Below are 19,271 nucleotides of genomic sequence, written 5' to 3' on the forward strand. Positions count from 1 at the left end.
AGATCTGGGCTGCTTCCTGCCCCCTGCCTCTTTCCATGCCCAAATCACGTTTCCTTTCATGAGTGAAATGAGGAAGAACATCATGGCGTGCAGGCTCTTTTTACTGTTCTGGGCAGTGTTTCGCAATGTGTGATCCCTCTGCACTGTTGGTGAACATACAGACCTCCTATATGGGCACCCAAGCCCAGCCCAGTATGAGAACCTTGGCAGGGGGGTGGGGAGGATGAGAAGGGGAGGCCTCTAGCCTGACTCAGAGGTGAAGACTGCTAGGCCCTGCTGTCCTTGGGGTACGACTGTCAGGGCCTCTACCTCCCCGCCCCCACGGGTGGGCTTCTGGAAGTGGATCTCCAGGACGTCGTGCAGCTCCGGGCCATCCAAGATATCAGGAATGTTGAGCACCAGTACCGAGCGGGGAACTGGCTGCGACCTGATCTGGAAAAGGAGCCAGGAGATGGCAAAGGCTCATGGGAGAAGGGCTGGGGGCTGGGCGTAGGGCAGGCAGTGCCCCATGGGAGTATGAGGTCGGGAGGCCTGGAGAGGCTGGTGGTGGGTAGGTAGGTCAGTGGGGTTTGGGGCCTCTGATCCTTCATTGGGCAAGTTCCTGGCAGGCAGACAGGTTACCCAGCCCAGCCCCTGTTCTTCACCCCTCCCGCTTACCTCAGGCTTCTGGATCTCCCCATTCACATATGGAGAGACTCTCAGAGGGACTTGCTGCCCACCCAGTGGCACTCTGAACTGGCCAATTTGGCACAGACGCTGAGCCACTGTGGGGAACAAGGAGGGGTGGACCTTTAGCATCAAGCCCTCTCCTCTCCCTGTACCTTAATCTTGCACACCCTATACCCTCGTCTCCCCTGCAGGAGGTCTGCATAGCCCTCACCTCCATCCCTAGCAAACCCCAGCATGACACTCCCTGGCAGTAGCTCCCGAACATCCACATCACCACCTCCGTTCCTAGTCTTGCCAAAGAAGATCTCTAGCTTGTCTAGCAGCTCCTCCTCACTCAGCCTGAGGCTGGCAGGAAATCCAGTGACCAACACCCTCCGGCCACTCAACTGGCTGGACACCTAGGGGGAGACAGCAAGGGGTGGTCCCAGACAGCTCCACTTCCCCATGCCCAGGTGCATGGCATGCTTTACATGCCCCAGGATTCTGTCATTCCATCACCTGGATGGTGGTGACCATGGGCAGCTCCAAGGGCTGGACCTGCACCCGCAGCCGGCACTCCTCCATGTTGATCGTGTGCTCCTTTTGTTGCAGCACCTGCTCAGCCACTGGGTGGTGGGAAACAGGGTCAGTACTGGGAATCCTCCCCACCTCCCTCCTGAGGCTCCCCATGAGCTTACCTTTGGGGTCATCAAAGGTGATCAGAGCAGAGCCTGCAAGCAGAGGGCAGTGGATCCGCAAATTGGAAACTAAAGACTTAGGCACTTCCGGGTCTTGCTGGGTGTGTCCTCGGAATACCAGGGGGATCTTGGGCACTGAAAATGGGACCTGGAAGTAGGGGAGGGGAGTAGGAGTGTTCCTCACTCCCACCTAGGAGGAAGGCATCTCCGATTCCATTCCATTGATGCTGAGTGCCGGAGATAAATACATTTACTGAAAGAAAAGCTGGATAAATGAGTGGATGAATGCAGGTCTGGTCCATACCGGGCAATTTACGTACAACATCTTAATTTGTCCTGGGAGGTGGGTAGCTCTACTTTACAGATGTTCAAGTAACATACTGGAGGTCACACAGCAAGGAAGTAGCAGAGCCAGGAATAAAACCGAGAACTCCCCAGCTATTTTTTGTGTTTGTTTGTTTGTTTTAAAGGGAGTCTTGCTCTGTCACCCAGCTGGAGTGTAGTGGCACGATCTTGGCTCACTGCAACCTCCACTTCCCAGGTTCAAGCAATTCGGACTCAGCCTCCCGAGTAGCTGGGATTACAGGCATGTGCCACCAAACCCGGCTAATTTTTGTATTTTTAGTAGAGACGGGGTTTCACCCTGTTGGCCAGGCTGGTCTCAAACCGACCTCAGGTGATCCACCAGCCTCGGCCTCCCAAAGTGCTGGGATTACAGGCGTGAGCCACTGCGCCCGGCCTAATTTTTGTATTTTTAGTAGAGATGGGATTTCACTGTGTTGGCCAGGCTGGTCTCAAACTCCTGACCTCAGGTGATCAGGCCCCCTTGGCCTACCAAAGTGCTGGGTTTACAGGTGTGAGCCACCGCACCCGGCCTCGCCAGCTCGTTTTTACCAAACAACACCAGGTCTCCCACCTTACCTTGTCTTTGGGGGAGTCCCCGAGCTCCTTTCTCAGCTGCTGCAGGTCCCACAGCCTCATCTTGAGTCTGGCCTGCTCCTCCTGAAGGGCGTGGAGGGCCTGTTGGGGCAGAAGGAAACAACAAGACTTCTACCCGCCCTTCCAGAGAATCAACAAGCCCAGGGGAAGGGGGGCCTATTCTGGACGCTCCAAAAGCAGAGTTGATGCTAAGCTCAAGAACAACCCAACCCCTTTGTGCTGCCCTGGGCTGGTCTTGGCCCCCTCCACCCAGGGCTTGGCTGGCCTCATCTCAGCTGCTCTTGAAAGGGCAGGAGCCTTTGCAGCGTCCATGACTTGTTCGTGACCACAGATCTAGAGTTCAACAAACACTGATTGAGCTCCTGCTAGAAAGTGCTTGGCACTGACACAGGCAGTGGAAGATAAGGGTACGACCCTCAGGCCTGCCAAACAGTGCTCAAGAGTACATGATCACATGACTGACTGTGAAGGGCAGCCGGAATTTGGAAGAGGGACAATCCCAAAGGGGTTAACCCAATTAGGGACACCTCCAAGAGGAGGGGAGACTAGTTGCAAAATGTCATACAGTCATATTCTTAACTAACATTTACTAAGTACTTACTATATGCCAGGCACTGTGCTAAGCCCGTCTGATGAATTATTTCATTCAATTCTTAGAACAACAGGGTATCTAAGATAGATATCCTGTGATCCTTATTTTATTGATTTATTTTTTTAATTTTTATTTATTTATTTTTTTTTTTGAGACAGAGTCTTGCTCTGTCTCCCAGGCTGGGGTGCAGTGGCGCGATCTCGGCTCACTGCAGCCTCCACCTCCCAGGTTCAAGTAATTCTCCTGCCTCAGCCTCCCAAGTAGCTGGGATTACAGGCACCCACCACCACACCTGGCTCATTTTTGTATTTTTAGTAGAAACAGGTTTTCACCATGTTGGCCAGGTTGGTCTCAAACTCCTGACCTCAGATGATCTGCCCGCCTCAGCCTCCTAAAGTGCTAGGATTACAGGTGTAAGCCACAATGCCTGGCCAATCCTTATTTTATAGATGAGGAAATTAAAGCTCAGAGAGGTTAAATGACTTGCCCAAAGTCATTTGGCCCTAGGTTGTCTGACTCCAGAGCCCACCCACTAACCTGTGCTTTACAGTGAAGAAATGAAGCCCAGAGTGGGGAGGTAGTTTACCCATCAATTCTAGCTTGTCCCTGGACTGTCACACTTTCCACTGTACACCAAGTAACCTTTTAGGCTGGGTGTGATCTGGAATGGGTCCAGAGAGAGAACTGACATCACAGGCAGGGAAGTGACACGAGGGATACCAATAAATGCACCTTTGTTTGTGGAATAGAGCAGAGTTCACCCTGTGGTTAGGAATCCTGATAAAGAAGTTCAGCTCAGAGAAGCATGAGATCTCTTGGAAAGATAGGACTCTGTTCCGACCATCTCTGTATTCCCTGTGTCCAGCAAGATCTCCGGCACAAAATATGTGTCCGGTAAAACTGTGTTGAATGAAGAAATGAAGTGAGTGAATGACGGTAAAGGAGCACATTACAGAGGACACCAAAGAAATTCAGTGTGAGTTTGTTCTATTTTTATCAGAAGAAAACTAGAGCTTGACCAAATTATGCTGGTTTATGAATAGTGAAAAAGATCCTTAGTTATTCATATTTCTGTAAATCAGACAGTGCTAAGACAGTGCCTTTAAGGGCCAGTTGGATGACATTAATGAGTTAATAGAGCCATGTAGGATAACAGAGAGTGGTGGGGACTCTGACGCACTGGGAAGAGCATGTCCTTTCTAAAGTAAACTGCTTCTAGCCATAACGAAGTTTCCCCCCACAGCAAATCTACCCATGTTTTTGTTTTGTTTTGTTTTTTGAGACAAAGTCTCAATGCCACCCAGGCTGGAGTGCAATTGCTCCATTATGGCTCACTGCAGCCTTGACCTCCCGGAATCAATCAATCCTCTCATCTCAGCCTCCTGAGTACAGGCGTGTGCCATCGTGCCAGCTATTTTTTTTTTTTTTCTTTTTGGGATGGAATCTCACCGTCGCCCAGGCTGGAGTGCAGTGGCGCGATCTCTGCTCACTGCAAGCTTCGCCTCCCTGTTCACTTCATTCTCCTGCCTCAGCCTCCCGATTAGCTGGGACTACAGGCGCCCGCCACCACGCCTGGCTAATTTTTTTGTATTTTTAGTAGAGACGGGGTTTCACCGTGTTAGCCAGGATGGTCTCGATCTCCTGACTTCATGATCAGCCCATCTTAGCCTCCCAAAGTGCTGGGATTACAGGTGTGAGACACCGCGCCCAGCCCTCTATTTTTTTTTCTTTTCTGAGACAGAGTCTCCCTCTGTTGCCTAGGCTGGAGTGCAGTGGCGCAATATCGGCTCGCTGCAAACTCCACCTCCCGGGTTCAACAGATTCTCCTGCCTCAGCCTCCCAAGTAGCTGGGATTACAGGCACCTGCCACCACTCCTGGCTAATTTTTTTATTATTTATTTATTTATTTATTTATTTATTTATTTTGAGACGGAGTCTCGCTCTGTCGCCAGGCTGGAATGCAGTGGCAGGATCTCGGCTCACTGCGACCTCTGACTCCCGCGTTCAAGCGATTCTCCTGCCTCAGTCTCCCGAGTAGCTGGGACTATAGGCACACACCACCATGCCCAGCTAATTTTTGTATTTTTAGTAGAGATGGGGTTTCACCATGTTGGCCAGGATGGTCTCAATCTCTTGACCTCGTGATCCACCCACCTCGGCCTCCCAAAGTGCTGGGATTACAGGAGTGAGCCACTGTGCCCGGCTCTAATTTTTTATTTTTAGTAGAGATGGGGTTTCACCATGTTGGCCAGGCTGGTCTCAAACTTCCCACCTGAAGTGATCTGCCCAACTCAGCCTCCCAAAGTGCTGGGATTACAGGCAGGAGCCACGGACCCAGGCCCCCTAATCTTCCCATTTTTAATAGAAATAAAAAATCTGGGCAGGTTGTTGTGGCACATGCCTGTAATCCCAGCACTTTGGGAGGCCGAGGGAGGCAGATCGCTTGAGCCCAGGAGTCTGAGACCAGCCTGGGCAACAGGACAAAACTCTACCTCTACAAAATATTTAAAAATTAGCCAGGTATGGTGGCACATGCCTGTAGTCCCAGCTACTCGGGAGGCTGAGATGGAAGGATCTATTGATCCCTAGAGGTGGAGGTGGCTGCAATGAGCCATGATCCAGCCACTGCACTGCAGCCTGGAAAAAACAGTGAGATCTTGTCTCCAAAAAACAAAAAATCTGGATTTTTATTTGAAAAAGATGGCCCAATTTAACGTATATAAAGCCGGGTGCTGTGGCTCAAGCCTGTAATCTCAGCATTTTGGGAGGCTAAGGGAGGCAGATCATGTGAGGTCAGGAGTTCGAGACCAGCCTGGCCAACATGCTGAAACCCTGTCTCTACAAAAAATTAGCCATGCTGGGCACGGTGGCTCACGCCTGTAATCCCAGCACTTTGGGAGGCTGAGGCGGGCGGATCACGAGGTCAGGAGTTCGAGACCATCATGCCTAACACGGTGCAACCCCATCTCTACCAAAAATACAAAAAACTAGCTGGGCGTGGTGGCGGGGGCCTGTGGTCCCAGCTACTTGGGAGGCTGAGGCAAGAGAATGGCATGAACCCGTGGGGCGGAGCTTGCTGTGAGCCGAGATCCTGCCACTGCACTCCAGCCTGGGTGACAGAGCAAGACTCCATCTCAAAAAAAAAAAAAAAAAAAAAAAAAATGAGCAAGGCGTGGTGGCGTGTGTGCCTATAATCCCAGCTACTCGGGATGCTGAGGCAAGAGAATCACTTGAATCTGGGAGGCAGAGGTTGCAGTGAGCCAAGATCATGCTATTGCACTTCAGCCTGGGCAACAAGAGTGAAACTCCATCTCAAAAAAAAAAAAAAAAAAGGAAAGAAAAGTCCGGGCATGGTGGTTTACACCTGTAATCCCAGCACTTTGGGAGCCTGAGGGGGGCAGATCACGAGGTCAGGAGATCAAGACCATCCTGGCTAACATGGTGAAACCCCATTTCTACTAAAAATACAAAAAATTAGCCAGGCATGGTGGAACGTGCCTGTACTCCCAGTTACTTGGGAGGCTGAGGCAGGAGAATCGCTTGAACCCAGTAGGCAGAGGTTGCAGTGAGCCGAGATCATGCCACTGTACTCCAGCCTAGGAGACAGAGCAAGACTCCGTCTCAAAAAAAAAAAAAAAAAAAAAAAAGGGATTGTCCTTGGGGAACTGGGGTTCTGAAAAGGTTGGCAATAATAATATTAAGAAGAAACACATATTGAATGCTCTGTAGGTGCTAAGCAGTGGGATAAGTTTTTACCGTGTTAATCTATGGATTACCTAGTGTGATTCTTAAAGTATAATTCTTATAGTATATATATATTTTGTGTGTGTGTGTGTGAGAGACAGTCTCCCTCTGTTGCCCAGAGTGGAGCATAGTGGTACAATCTCAGCTCACTGCAACCTCTGCCTCCCAGGTTCAAGCAATTCTCCCACCTCAGTCTCCCTAGTAGCTGGGATTACAGGTGTGTGCCACCATGCCTGGCTAATTTTTGTGTTTTTAGTAGAGATGGGGTTTTGCTATGTTGGCCAGGCTGGTCTCGAACTCCTAACCTCAAGTGATCCACACGCCTCAGCCTCCCAAAGTGCTGGCTGGGATTACAGGTGTGAGCCAACACACCCAGCCTAATTCCTTTAGTTTATTTTTATTTTTATTTTTCTCAGACAGAGTCTCGCTGTGTCACCCAGGCTGGAGTGCAGTGATGCAATCTCGGCTCACTGCAACCTCCGCCTCCCAGGTTCAAGTGATTCTCCTGTCTCAGCCTCCCAAGTAGCTGGGATTACAGGCGCACACCACCACACACAGCTAATTTTTTGTATTTTAGTAGAGACGGATTTTCACTGTATTGCCCAGGCCTCCCAAAGTGCTAGGATGACAGGCATGAGACACCACACCCGGCCTAGAACAATTGTTATTTGGGTCACAGAACCCTCTGAGTATCTGATGGAAACTACAGATTCTCTCTCCAGAGAAGTGCACACACACAGGATTTAATGAGCTCCTCCTGTCTGAGGCAATAGGTTAGGGAACCAACTCTTGCAGAGGCAACCCCAGCCCTGTGTTTCTCCCCAGCCCTTTAGCAGGTCTGAGATGGGCAGGGAGAGGCTTGGCTGCCAGGCCCTGAGATATCTGCAGGTTCCTAGCCAAGAGGATTGCTCCTGTTTCCCCACTTCCCAACTCCCTCCTCCTCACTTACGGCATCCAGTGGGGCTGACATGGGTCTCGGGTCTGTTTGGCAAGAGCTGAGGCTTCAGAGCTGGGCACAGTGGCAGAATTCACAGCAACTGAACTCTTGTTTGTACCCCCCAAAGGGCTGTGGTCTCTCTCAGCCCCAGGAAGACCCGAAATACACCTCAGGAGGCTCTGCTCGCAGGCTGTTTGCTTCCACTTTCATTTCCGTGAAATCCCTGCCTTCTGGCGCTCACATGCCGCCCCCTGCCGAGGCTTCCCCACCCCTGGGAGGAGCCTTCTTGGTCAGCAAAGTCGACTTCACTCAGCCATGCTGCCTCAAGGAAAGCCACCTCACCGCAACTGCAAACTGGCCCCCATCAACCATTCCCAGCAATCTCCGACAAGCCCATTGGTAGACGCTGCTTTGTCAATGGATTATTTCCCTAGAGCCTAGAATAATGCTGCGCACATCGAACATTGATAAAATAATTGCTGAATGAGCTGGGTGCGGCGGCTTACACCTGTAATCCCAGCATTCTGGGAGGCCCAGGCGGGCAGATCACCTGAGGTCAGGAGGTAGAGACCAGCCTGGCCAACATGGCGAAACCCCACCTTTACTAAAAAATATATAAAAATTAGCCGGGCATGGAGATGCATTCCTGTAATCCCAGCTACCTGGGAGGCCGAGGCAAGAGAATAGCTGGAACCCGGAGGCAGAGGTTGCATTGAGCCGAGATCGTGCCAATGCACTCCAGCCTGGGTGACAAGAGTGAAACTCCATCTCAAAAAATAAATAAAATAATAATTGCTGAATGAATGAGAAACACAGTCAGGACAGATAACGCCCATAGTTCAAGTTCACAAAACTGCCGGATGCGGTGGCTCACACCTGTAATCCCAGCACTTTGGGAGGCCCAGGTGGGCAGATCACCTGAGATCCCAAGTTAGACACCAGCCTGGCCAACGTGGTGAAACCCCGTCTTTACTAAAAAAATACAAAAATTATCCAGGTGTGGTGGTGTATTCCTGTACTCCCAGCTACTTGGGAGGCCGAGGCAGGAGAATAGCTGGAACCTGGGAGGTGGAGGTTGCATTGAGCCAAGATCGCGCCGTTGCACTCCAGCCTGAGTGACAAGAGCGAAACCCCATCTCAAAAAATAATAATTGCTGAATGAATGAGAAACACAATCAGGACAGATAAAGTCCACAGTTCAAGTTCACAAAACTGCCAGGCGCGGTGGCTCATGCCTTGTAATCCCAGCACTTTGGGAGGTCCAGGCGGGTGGATCAGGAGACCATCCTGGCCACCATGGTGAAACCCTGTCCCTACTAAAATACAAAAAATTAGCCGGGCTGGATCACGCCACTGCACTCCAGCCTGGGCGACAGTGAGATTCCGACTAAAAAAAAAAAAAAGTGCCAATCCCAGCAGCTGGGCCCACTGGTAACATGTGCCTATAGTTCCAGCAGGTTGAGGCAGGAGGACTGCTTGAGCCCAGGAGTTCGAGGCCAGCCTGGGCAACACAGTGAATCTTGTCTCTTAAAAAAAAAAAAAAAAAAAAAGGCTGCGTGCAGTGGCTCACGCCTGTAATCCCAGCACTTTGGGAGGCTGAGGCGGTGAATCACTTGAGGTCAGGAGTTTGAGACCAGCCTGACCAACATGGGGAAACCCTGTCTCTACTAAAAATACAAAAATTAGCTGGGCGTGGTAGCGTGCGCCTGTAGTCCCAGCTATTCGGGAGGCTGAGACGGGGGAATCGCTTGAACCCAGGAGGCGGAGCTTGCAGTGAGCCGAGATCGTGCCACTGCACTCCAGCTGGGTGACAGAGCGAGACTCTGGCTCAAAAAAAAAAAAAAAGAAAAAAGTTCACAAAACTGTTAACAGTGGCCAGCAAGGAGAGCTATTATCTGCCCAACACGCTTGTGCCTTACATGAATTAACTCTTCAAAACAATGCCATGAAGTTGGTTCTATTTTCTTCACTTTACAGATGAGAAAATTGAGGCACAGAGCATTAGAAACTTGCCCAAGGTCACAGGGCTAGGAATTGAAGCATGGATCCAAACCTGGTAGGAATAGTATTTACACTTGGGCCTTGAGGTAGAGTGGAAAAAAATTTGCTGTATTTTTCCTCAAAAGTTTTTAAAATTCAGCCCCATTTCTGTGACCCTGAGTAGGCAAGCTACTTAATAGGAGTCTGTCTCAATAGAGATGCCTTAATACTTAAGTGTGTGAAGATTCAATTAAAAAGTTTCCTGGCCGGGTGTAGTGGCTCATACCTGTAATCCCAGCACTTTGGGACGCCGAGGTGGGTGGATCATGAGATCAGAAGTTCAAGACCATCCTGGCCAACATAGTGAAACCCCATCTCTTCTAAAAATACAAAAATTAGCTGGGTGTGGTAGCACACTCCTGTAGTCCTAGCTACTTGGGAGGCTGAGGCAGGAGAATCGCTTGAACCCCGGGGCGGGGCAGAAGTTGCAGTGAGCCAAGATAGTGCCACCTCACTCCAGACTGGGTAGGTGAAAGAGCAAAACTCCATCTTAAAAAAAAGTGGCTGGGCGCGGTGGCTCACGCCTGTATTCCAGCACTTTGGGAGGCTGAGGTAGACCGATCACAAGGTCAGGAGATCCAGACCATCCTGGCTAACACGGTGAAACCCCGTCTCTACTAGAAATACAAAAATATTAGCCGGGCATGGTGGCAGGCGCCTGTAGTCCCAGCTACTCAGGAGGCTGAGGCAGGAGAATGGCGTGAACCCGGGAGGCGGAGCTTGCAGTGAGCCGAGATCGCGCCACTGCACTCCAGCCTGGGCAACAGAGCAAGCCTCTGCCACAAAAAAAAAAAAAAAAGTTTCCTAATAACCTAGCCCAAAGTTTTTTCCAGTTACTCACCAATCCTACTTTTGGCCCCTTCCCGCCACCCCGCCCACTCTAGTTCCCAAGTGCAAGTGTGGTACCTAGCAGACTTGGCAAACTGGCCTGTTTGAATCTTAGTTCCCTTTAGCGACAGAACCATTCAGATGGAGCACCTATTTCATTCATGAAACATGACTACAGTTACAGTCCATTGAGAGATAAAATGCCAGATCCTAAGAACCAAATGTCTCTCCTGCACTATACAGTAGTGGCACAATCCAATGCCCCAAAGCTCCTTTGATCACTTTCTTTCAAGTCTCTGCCAGCCAGGCCATTTGAGGAGCACTCCCTTGTCCTATTAAACAGCTGCTCTAGGCTCAGGGATTCACCAAAGGCATCTGTCGTTACCACCAGGAGCAGGTCTCCAGGGTGGTCCCCATCTCACCTACAGCAGTACCAGTGTCACCTGAAAACCTGCTAGAAACTCAGACCTACTGGATCAGTCTGAGGGCAGGATTTCAGCAATCCGTGGTTTAACAAACCATCCAGGTGATCTCTATCTGTGCTAAGGTTTGAGAATTTCGGGTTAGTGGTTCTCAATCAAAAATACCTGATCCCCACCACTCAGGGGCCTTTGGTTGTCACAAGGAGGGGCAGAGTGTGTGTGACAGAGGTTCTCCTGGCATGTAATGGGTAGAAGCCAGGGAGGCTACACAGTTCTTCACAGGGATTATCGGGCTAAGGACAGAGGCAGCGTAAATCTCATTAAGGCAGATTTAACATTTTCCCAGCCCCTCATCCATCACTCAGTGTTTTTTTGTTTTTTTTTTTTGAGATGGAGTCTTGCTATTGCCAGACTGCAGTGCAGTGGTGCTATCTCAGCCCTCCCTGCAACTTCCGCCTCCCGGGTTCAAGCAATTCTCCTGCCTCAACCTCCCGAGTAGCTGGGACTACAGGCGTGCACCACCAGGCCCAGATAATTCTTAGTATTTTTTAGGAGAGACAGGGTTTCACCATGTTGGCCATCTCTTGACCTGGTGATCCGCTCGCCTTAGCCTCCCAAAGTACTGGGATTACAGGCGTGAGCCACCGTGCCCAGCCCACCCAGTGTTTCCTATTCAATAATGTTCTCCTTTTCACAGTCTGGTAATACATACAGCATGCAGACACAGGCTTTTTTTCTTTATAATTTTTAATGATCAAAACAAAGCATCTAAAACCGCAGTTTCTGGAAGAACCACTTGTTCTTGCCTGTCTTGTATCTAGAAGGGAAAAAAAGAGGACACCAATGAGGAAAGGAATGGAAATAGTGAAACCATACTCCACCATTCACTACCAAAGCCTACTTACCTCTCTTCAAACTTGACCTTGGCCTCCCGTCGGGCCTTGCGTTTAAGAGCAGGATCTCTGAAGACATCCTTATTGACGACAGTTTTGTCCAAGGGGATATCCACAGAGTACCTGGGGACAAAGGTGGAGAGGCAGGATTAGCCCACATACTGCCAGGGGCCCCTATACAGCCCAAATCCTTGTGGGACACTAGGGAATCAGGGTCTGACTCCTTAGAAGCAACCATCAAAAGCCATGTCCTGATGACATTATCTGAAAATTCACACTTTTTTTTTTTGAGACGGAGTCTGAATCTTTTGTCCAGGCTGGACTGCAGTGGTGTGATCTCAGCTCACTGCAAGTTCCGCCTCCCGGGTTCACGCCATTCTCCTGCCTCAGCCTCCCGAGTAGCTGGGACTACAGGTGCCCGCCATCACGCCTGGCTAATTTTTTGTATTTTTTTAGTAGAGACGGGGTTTCACAGTGTTAGCCAGGATGGTCTCGATCTCCTGACCTCGTGATCCGCCCGCCTTAGCCTCCCAAAATGCTGGGATTATAGGCGTGAGTCACCGCATCCGGCCTGAAAATTCACTTTTAACATTTATTGGATTCACGCCAATAAAATGTAAAATTCAATGTTTCATTCCCAATTTCCCACAACTACTTAATTTTTCTAGCTAAGAATCATCAAATGAGGCCCTCCCCCACTTTTTGAGACACAGTCTCGCTATTGCCCAGGCTGGAGTGCAGTGGCGCAATCTCGGCTCACTGCAACCTCTGCCTCCTAGGTTCACGCCCTTCTCCTGCCTCAGCCTTGCAAGTAGCTGGGACTACAGGCGCCTGCCACCATGCCCGGCTAATTTTTTGTACTTTCAGTGGAGACGGGGTTTCACTGTGTTAGCCAGGATGGTCTCAATCTCCTAACCTCGTGATCCGCTTGCCTCGGCCTCCCAAAGTGCTGGGATTACAAGCCTGAGCCACTGTGCCCGGCCAAATTAGGCCTTCTTGACTTTCATCATGACAGTTAGCTAACTTTCTACTTGAAATCATTTCCTTATTGTTCAAGTTCTGCCAATGCAGTCACTCTCATGACAGCCCAAAAACTAGCTGCCTCAACCCCACGACATCCCAGCACCCAAGAAACAGCTCTCTCTGCCCTTTTATTATTATTACTTTTTTATTTTTTGAGATGGAGTCTCGCTCTGTCACCCAGGCTGGAGTGCAGTGGTGCCATCTCAGCTCACTGTACCCTCCACCTCCCAAACTCAAGCGATTCTCCCACCTCAGCCTCCGGAATAGCTGGGATTATATGTGCCAGCCACCATGCCCAGCTAATTTTTTTATTTTTTAGTAGAGATGAGATTTCATCACGTTGGCCAGGCTGGTCTCGAACTCCTGACCTCAAGCGATCCACCTGCCTCGGCCTCCCAAAGTGCTGGGATTACAGGTGTGAGCCATGGTGTCCGGCCTCTCTCTGCCCCTTTAGGTCAGCCAACCCAGAGTAAATGTGCAATACCAGCAGCAAACTTTAAGGTGCACACTGCTGGGTTCTGGCAATTATTGTTCAGGACTTTCTCAATTCTTGCACCTCTTTTGCTGGAGGTGCAGTGGTGTGATCTCAGCTCCCTGCAATCTCCACCTCCCAGGTTTACTGTGTTAGCCAGTGCGGTCTCCATCTCCTGACCCTGTGATCCACTCACCTCGGCCTCCCAAAGTGCTGGGATTGTAGGCGTGAGCCACTGTGCCTGGCCTTGCACCTCTTTGAGATGGAGCTTTGCTCTCCTTGCCCAGGCTGGAGTACAATGGTGTGATCTTGGCTCACTGCAACCTCCACCTCCCGGGTTCAAGCGATTCTTCTGCCTCAGCCTCCCAAGTAGCTGGGATTACAGGATTACCATGCCCAGCTAATTTTGTATTTTTAGTAGAGACAGGGTTTCACCATGTTGGTCAGGCTGGTCTCAAACTCCTGACCTCAGGTGATCCATCCGCCTTGGCCTCCCAAAGTGATGGGATTACAGGCGTGAGCCATTGTGCCCGGCCTCTTGTACTTCTTAAAAAACACTTGTACTGGCCGGGCGCGGTGGCTCACGCCTGTAATCCCAGCACTTTGGGAGGCTGAGGCGGGCGGATCACGAGGTGAGGAGATCGAGACCATCCTAACATGGTGAAACGCTGTCTCTACTAAAAATACAAAAAAAAAAAAAAAAAAATTAGCCAGGCGTGGTGGCAGGCGCCTGTACTCCCAGCTACTCGGGAGGCTGAGGCAGAAGAATGGCGTGAGATCCCGCGACTGCACTCCAGCCTGGGCGACTCTGTCTCAAAAAAAACAAAAAACAAACAAACAAAAAAAACACTGTACTAAGACAGTGTATGTCCCCAGACTAAAGGGCCCAACAGGTGAGTAAAATTAATTGGGGAAGACTTGCTTTCACGCACTCACAGACTTTTTGAAACCTATTGTATTTATCCTTGAGGGTGGAACAGTGGAAGAGGGCAGATCAGACCCCATGCCTGTGTTTACTGTGGATGGAAAACAATCTTTACCCAACACTTAAAAGATGGATCAAAGGCAAAACTGGAAACCATAGCCACTTTATGAGTTGAAGATGAACAATTTGGAAATGATATCCCTTCCTGGTGTTGGAATGGCTGCAAGGTCTGTCTCCTTATTCAACAGAGCAGGGAGAAGAAATTTAAATTCTAGTTCTTGAAATGCTCACCTTGTGGGCATTAGGTGATTGTAGTTATAAACTTTCACAAAAGATTTTATCTTTGATCTCTTGGCGATCTTCTTCTTGCCCATGGCAGCTGTCACTTTGCGGGGGTAGCGGTCAATTCCAGCCACCAGAGCATGGCTGTAGGGGCGATCTGAGGTGCCATCATCAATGTTCTAAATGAGTAAGAATTACATTTGTTATTCACTGAGGCCCTATTTAGGCCCTGTGTTAGAGGTAGGGCCGTGTCCAAAAAATATTTCCACCCTCAGGTCTCCAAGATCCACCATTATAAAGAGAAAAATCACAGAAAGCTATGAGAAATGACCAAAGAGAAACAGAACAGTGTTTATCTCCATCAGGAAGCATCTGGAACGGCTTATTAGAGGTAAGAGATTTAAAAGTAGCAACAGTTAACATTTAAGAAGTACTTGCTATATGCCAAGCACTGCTCACAGGACTTGGTATCTATTCACTTGCTCCACTGCTAGTCAAGTGTACAGCCAAGGTTAAGACACCACAGCCGAACTCCAGAGATCAGTCTCAGAAGATGGGAGAGGGGAATCCAGGGGTACTCCAGTGTCCCCACAACAACAAAACGCAGTGGTGTATGTGGCCAGAGCCTAGGGAACTCTCTCAAGAAGCTACAAAATCATGGATAAGAGGAAAACAGTGAGGGGCTACGTGACCTTTCTAAAAGCAATTTCCTCCTCTTCTTACAGATTCCCAGCTGCAGCACTTCAGGTAAATAACAGAACACCTCCAAACCTTAGCAACAGGAAGGAACCCCCTATAGCTGGGGATGGTGGCACGCACCTGTAGTCCCAGCCACTCGGGAGGCTGAGATGGGAGACTCGCTTGAGCCCGGGAGGTCGAGGCTGCAGTGATCACGCCACTGCACTTAGCCTGGACAGAGATCCCGTCTCAAAAAAAAAGAAAAGAAAAGAAAAGGAATCCCCTATGATTACTTCAAGGACTGCACATGACAATACCTGAAAGGCAGTGGGAGCACATAGCAAGCGTGCAATGTCAGCCACTATTACTATATATTTAAAGCCTCTGGTAGAGAAGGCTTTATGCGTTGGGAGCCCAATTCAGCTCACATTTGCTTTTACTGACATTTGCTTTTACTGTGCTTCTTCCTCTCTCAAAATCTCTCCCACGTTCACCCTGACCGTGCTCACTGGCTACTGCCCCAGAAACAGGCCTTGAATTCCAAGCCTGCCCGCCCCGCCGCAGCCAGCCTGGTCCCGGGATGCAAGGACGCAGAGTCCCGCGAGGCTGATACCTTCACGATGACAGCTTTGCGTCCGGAGTAGCGTCCAGCCAGGACAAGCACCACCTTCCCAGGTTTCATGAACTTGCCCATTTCTGCAGAGAGCAAGGAGAAAGGGCCACTTAAAAATCCGTAAAGCCAAAGATGCCCAGAGCTGACTCCTGCCAGCAAGCCCAGGTCTTGGGCCGGAACTTCAGACTGTGTTCACTGTCGCCTTGGTCCAGGCCGCCCGAGGGCCCTGCTCGCAGGACAGGATCGGATACGTAGCCGCCAGAGACCTAGGGAAGGAATGCACCCGGCGCCGCCCGGACCTTCGACCCCCAAGCCGCGGATGGCAGCGGATTGAAAGATTCAACCCAAGCTTCTACTTACCGGCAGCAACCACCCGGGCCTACAGGAAAAAGGAAACAAGGACACTTCCGCTAACCTTTCACCCCGGTGAGGAGTGACCTCACTTCCTGTCCCGCCCTTCAGGCTTTGCCACGCTGATTGTGTGGTGCTGAGTCTCGTGTTGCGGGCGGAAGAGGCTCATGAGGGAAACGCAGGGCGCGGCAACTCAAGTATTCGAATGAAGCTTTATTAGCAGCTCCAGCAGTAGACAAGAGCAAAGGAGACTCCACCCGGCCGACGGAAGAGCTGGGAGGGCGACTGTGCCGTGCGCTCTGGACTCAGCAGCTAGGCTTTGTTGTAGTTCCTTTCTCTGGCGCTAGGAGGGGGAACACAATCTGAAATTTACTTTTTCTCTTGGGAGACACAGGGAAAAAAATAGGGCATTTATTGGTGCCTGTCGGGGGCACTGTTAGCTAAAGAGGGAGGGACAAAGATCAGTAAGGGTGGCTGGTCCGATAGTAGTGGGTTATCAGAACTTATCAACGTTAGGGTCACTAAAGTTGGTATACAACCCCCCACTGCTAAATTTGGTTTTAAAAAAACAAACAAAAAGGATATTTACCCCCAACAGTTAAAGTCTAGTGGTGTCACTGACATTACCAACTAGAATAAGCATGAGGGAGGTAGAGGAGAATGGCAGCTGCTTACCCTGTGCCAGGTCAGGTTAATCTATTTATGCACATCATCTGATTTGGTCATCGTAACACTAAGAAATAGATACTATTATTATCTCCATTCTAGAGTCGAGGAAACTGGCTTAGAGAGATTTGCCCTAAGTCTATAGTGGGTAAATAGTGGAGCTGGGGCTCAGCCTCAAGCAGTTCAACTCCTGAACCCATACTGTTTACCATGTCACCATCCTGAGCAGCGATTCTCTCCCAGGCAAGATGTGAGCACTTTATACAAGCCGGCAGCCTGTTTAATCCTCACAACTCTGCATCTTGGGCATTCTCCTCCCATTTAGACATGAGGAAATTGCAATTCAGAGAGGATAAATTGCTTGTCTGAGGTTAATCCTAATCAGCGGCATAGATGGGATTCAAATCTAAGTCTGAATCTAGGTCTAGTTGGCTCTCAAACTGAATTATTTCCCATCACTCACCAGAAGAGTGTTTTCACATGGTACCTTATGTGCTTTCCGAGTTTAAGGGAAAGATAAACTATCTCACAGTTTTTGCTTATCTGAACCTATAGGATTTGTCTTGGGCAAGATGTGGAACAACCAGGATTTCATCAGTTCTCTCCTGAAGCTCTCCAGTGATACAATTTTCCCTGTATCCCTCAGGATCCCATTGCAATGGCTTTTGTTTTGTTTTGTTTTGTTTTTTGAGAGACAGGGTCTCGCTCTGTCACCCAGGCTGAATGGTGTGTAGCACAATCATGGCTCACTGTAGCCTCAACCTCCTGGGCTCGTGATCCTCCCACCTCAGCCTCCTGAGTAGATAGGACTTCAGGTATGTGCCACCATGCCCGTGTAATTAGAAGAAAAAAACAAAATCAAAGAACTTTTTTTTTTTTGGTAGAGATGGGGACTCACTTTATTGCCCAGGCTGGTCTCAAAAACTTCTGGGATTAAGTGATCCTCCTACCTGAGCCTCCCAAAGTGTTGGGATTACAGGCGACGCAGCACCGTGCCCGGCCCCATTACAATTTTTTTTTTTTTTCAGACAGAGTCTCATTTTGTCACCCAGGCTGGAGTGCAGTGGGCGATCTCAGCTCACTGCAACCTCCACCTCCCGGGTTCAAGCGATTCTCCTGCCTCAGCCTCCTAAGTAGCTGGGACTATAGGCTCCTGCCACCACACCCGGCTAATTTTTATATTTTTTGTAGAGATGCGGTTTCGCCATGTTGGCCAGGCTGGTCTCAAACTCCCAGCCTCAAGTGATCCGCTTGCCTCGAACTCCCAAAGTGCTGGGATTACAGGCATGAGCCACCACGCCTGGCCTCCAATGGTTTTTAAAATGTCTTTTTCTTATATATTTCATTTTTTAAAGAGATGAGGTCTTGCTATGTTGCCGGACTTGAATGCAGTGGCTATTGACAGGTGTGATGTAGCTTCAAACTCCTAGCCTCAAGTGATCCTCCCATTTCAGCTTCCCAAGTAGCCAGGACTAAGCCACCTTACCCTCCAAATCAAATCAGTAACTAAATCCTCTGAATTTTGTCTTATGTCTTTTATTTTTGAGATGGAGTCTCACTTTGTTGCCCAGGCTGGAGTGCAGTGGCATGATCTTGGCTCACTGCAACCTCTGCCTCCTGAGCTCAAGCAGTTCTCCTGCCTCAGCCTCCCGAGTAACTGGGACTACAGGCGCATGCCACCACGCCTGGCTAATTTAGTATCTTTAGTAGAGATGGGGTTTCACCATGTTGGCCAGGCTGGTCTCGAACTCTTGACCTCAGGTGATCCACCCACCTTGGCCTCCCAAAGTGCTGGGATTACAAGCATGAGCCACCGTGTCCAGCCAGGATGCTTGTTATTTTTTTTGAGACGGAGTCTCCCTCTCGCTCCCAGGCTGGAGTGCAGTGGCGCGATCTCGGCTCACTGCAAGCTCCGCCTCCCGGGTTCATGCCATTCTCCTGCCTCAGCCTCCCGAGTAGCTGGGACTACAGGCACCCGCCACCACGCCCAGCTAATTTTTTGTATTTTTTAGTAGAGACAGGGTTTTACCATGTTAGCCAGGATGGTCTTGATCTGCTGACCTTGTGATCCACCCGCCTAGGCCTCCCAAAGTGCTGGGATTACAGGTGTGAGGCACCGCGCCTGGCCCCCGGGATGCTTATTAAAGAAGTATCTCCAACCTCAGAGATAGTAATTCTGGTCTGGAGTGGAGCCATATGATCTATAGATCTTATTTTGAGCAACAGCTTTAAACAACTTTTTCTTGAAAAGTTCTTCACTTTTCTTGAACTCCATTGTTGGCTTATTCAATAGTATGAACTTTCACTCCTTTCCTTCCTTACTACCTTTCCTGCAGCATAAATTTCTGACTCCCCCACCCTTCACATACCCCCTGGGTTGTTCCTTGTGTCTTTTTCTTCCTCTCCAAGTAACCAGGCAAAATCCTATTCAAATTCTATCCATCCTTCAAGGTTATTCCAGAATTCTCCCAGGCAGAATTAATCTCTCCTTTCTCTGGGCTCTCTCAGCAATCCAGTCTG

General features: G+C 49.7%; 2 protein-coding genes and 1 long non-coding RNA gene across 6 annotated transcripts; 1 reads left to right on the forward strand and 2 right to left on the reverse strand.

The window, feature by feature from the left end:
- Positions 1-83: 83 nt before the first annotated feature.
- IFI35 (interferon induced protein 35) lies at positions 84-7,903 on the reverse strand. Of its 4 annotated transcripts, XM_055388066.2 has the most exons (8): positions 7,571-7,788; positions 3,610-3,777; positions 2,268-2,366; positions 1,347-1,494; positions 1,168-1,274; positions 881-1,067; positions 658-764; positions 84-432 (listed from the first exon to the last, which is right to left on the reverse strand). In XM_055388066.2, exons 3-8 carry the CDS (start codon positions 2,325-2,327, stop codon positions 241-243), a joined length of 801 nt encoding a protein of 266 aa, XP_055244041.1. In that variant the 5' UTR covers positions 2,328-2,366; positions 3,610-3,777; positions 7,571-7,788; the 3' UTR covers positions 84-240. The 4 variants fall into 4 exon arrangements, with proteins under 4 accessions (XP_055244041.1, XP_004041704.1, XP_055244042.1 ...); XM_004041656.2 differs by lacking the exon at positions 3,610-3,777 and having other exon boundaries at positions 7,571-7,903; XM_055388067.2 differs by lacking the exon at positions 3,610-3,777 and having other exon boundaries at positions 947-1,067.
- Positions 7,904-11,558: 3,655 nt separating this feature from the next.
- On the reverse strand, positions 11,559-16,363 carry RPL27 (ribosomal protein L27). Its single transcript, XM_004041645.5, has 5 exons — positions 16,095-16,363; positions 15,735-15,817; positions 14,453-14,622; positions 11,754-11,864; positions 11,559-11,665 (listed from the first exon to the last, which is right to left on the reverse strand). Exons 2-5 carry the CDS (start codon positions 15,813-15,815, stop codon positions 11,617-11,619), a joined length of 411 nt encoding a protein of 136 aa, XP_004041693.1. The 5' UTR covers positions 15,816-15,817; positions 16,095-16,363; the 3' UTR covers positions 11,559-11,616.
- On the forward strand, positions 14,724-16,059 carry LOC129533753 (uncharacterized). The gene is made up of 2 exons (XR_008680119.2): positions 14,724-14,834; positions 15,169-16,059. It is a non-coding gene; the product is annotated as an uncharacterized lncRNA (long non-coding RNA).
- Positions 16,364-19,271: the final 2,908 nt, after the last annotated feature.

This window comes from Gorilla gorilla, chromosome 4, assembly GCF_029281585.2.
Source record: "Gorilla gorilla gorilla isolate KB3781 chromosome 4, NHGRI_mGorGor1-v2.1_pri, whole genome shotgun sequence".
In the NCBI taxonomy this organism is placed as follows: domain Eukaryota; kingdom Metazoa; phylum Chordata; class Mammalia; order Primates; family Hominidae; genus Gorilla; species Gorilla gorilla.

What these genes read in the sequence shown, in the direction of transcription:
- IFI35 (XM_004041656.2), bottom strand. Translation starts at nt 7,591, where the DNA reads ATGTCAGCCCCACTGGATGCC. An exon ending in TGTCAGCCCCACTGGATGCC is followed by an intron (nt 2,367 to 7,570) that starts GTAAGTGAGGAG and finishes CTGCCCCAACAG; the next exon opens with GCCCTCCACGCCCTTCAGGA. An exon ending in GGGGTTTGCTAGGGATGGAG is followed by an intron (nt 765 to 880) that starts GTGAGGGCTATG and finishes TGTTCCCCACAG; the next exon opens with TGGCTCAGCGTCTGTGCCAA.
- RPL27 (XM_004041645.5), bottom strand. Translation starts at nt 15,815, where the DNA reads ATGGGCAAGTTCATGAAACCTGGGAAGGTGGTGCTTGTCCTGGCTGGA. An exon ending in AATCACCTAATGCCCACAAG is followed by an intron (nt 11,865 to 14,452) that starts GTGAGCATTTCA and finishes CTTTGTCCCCAG; the next exon opens with GTACTCTGTGGATATCCCCT. An exon ending in AAGGTCAAGTTTGAAGAGAG is followed by an intron (nt 11,666 to 11,753) that starts GTAAGTAGGCTT and finishes TTTCCCTTCTAG; the next exon opens with ATACAAGACAGGCAAGAACA.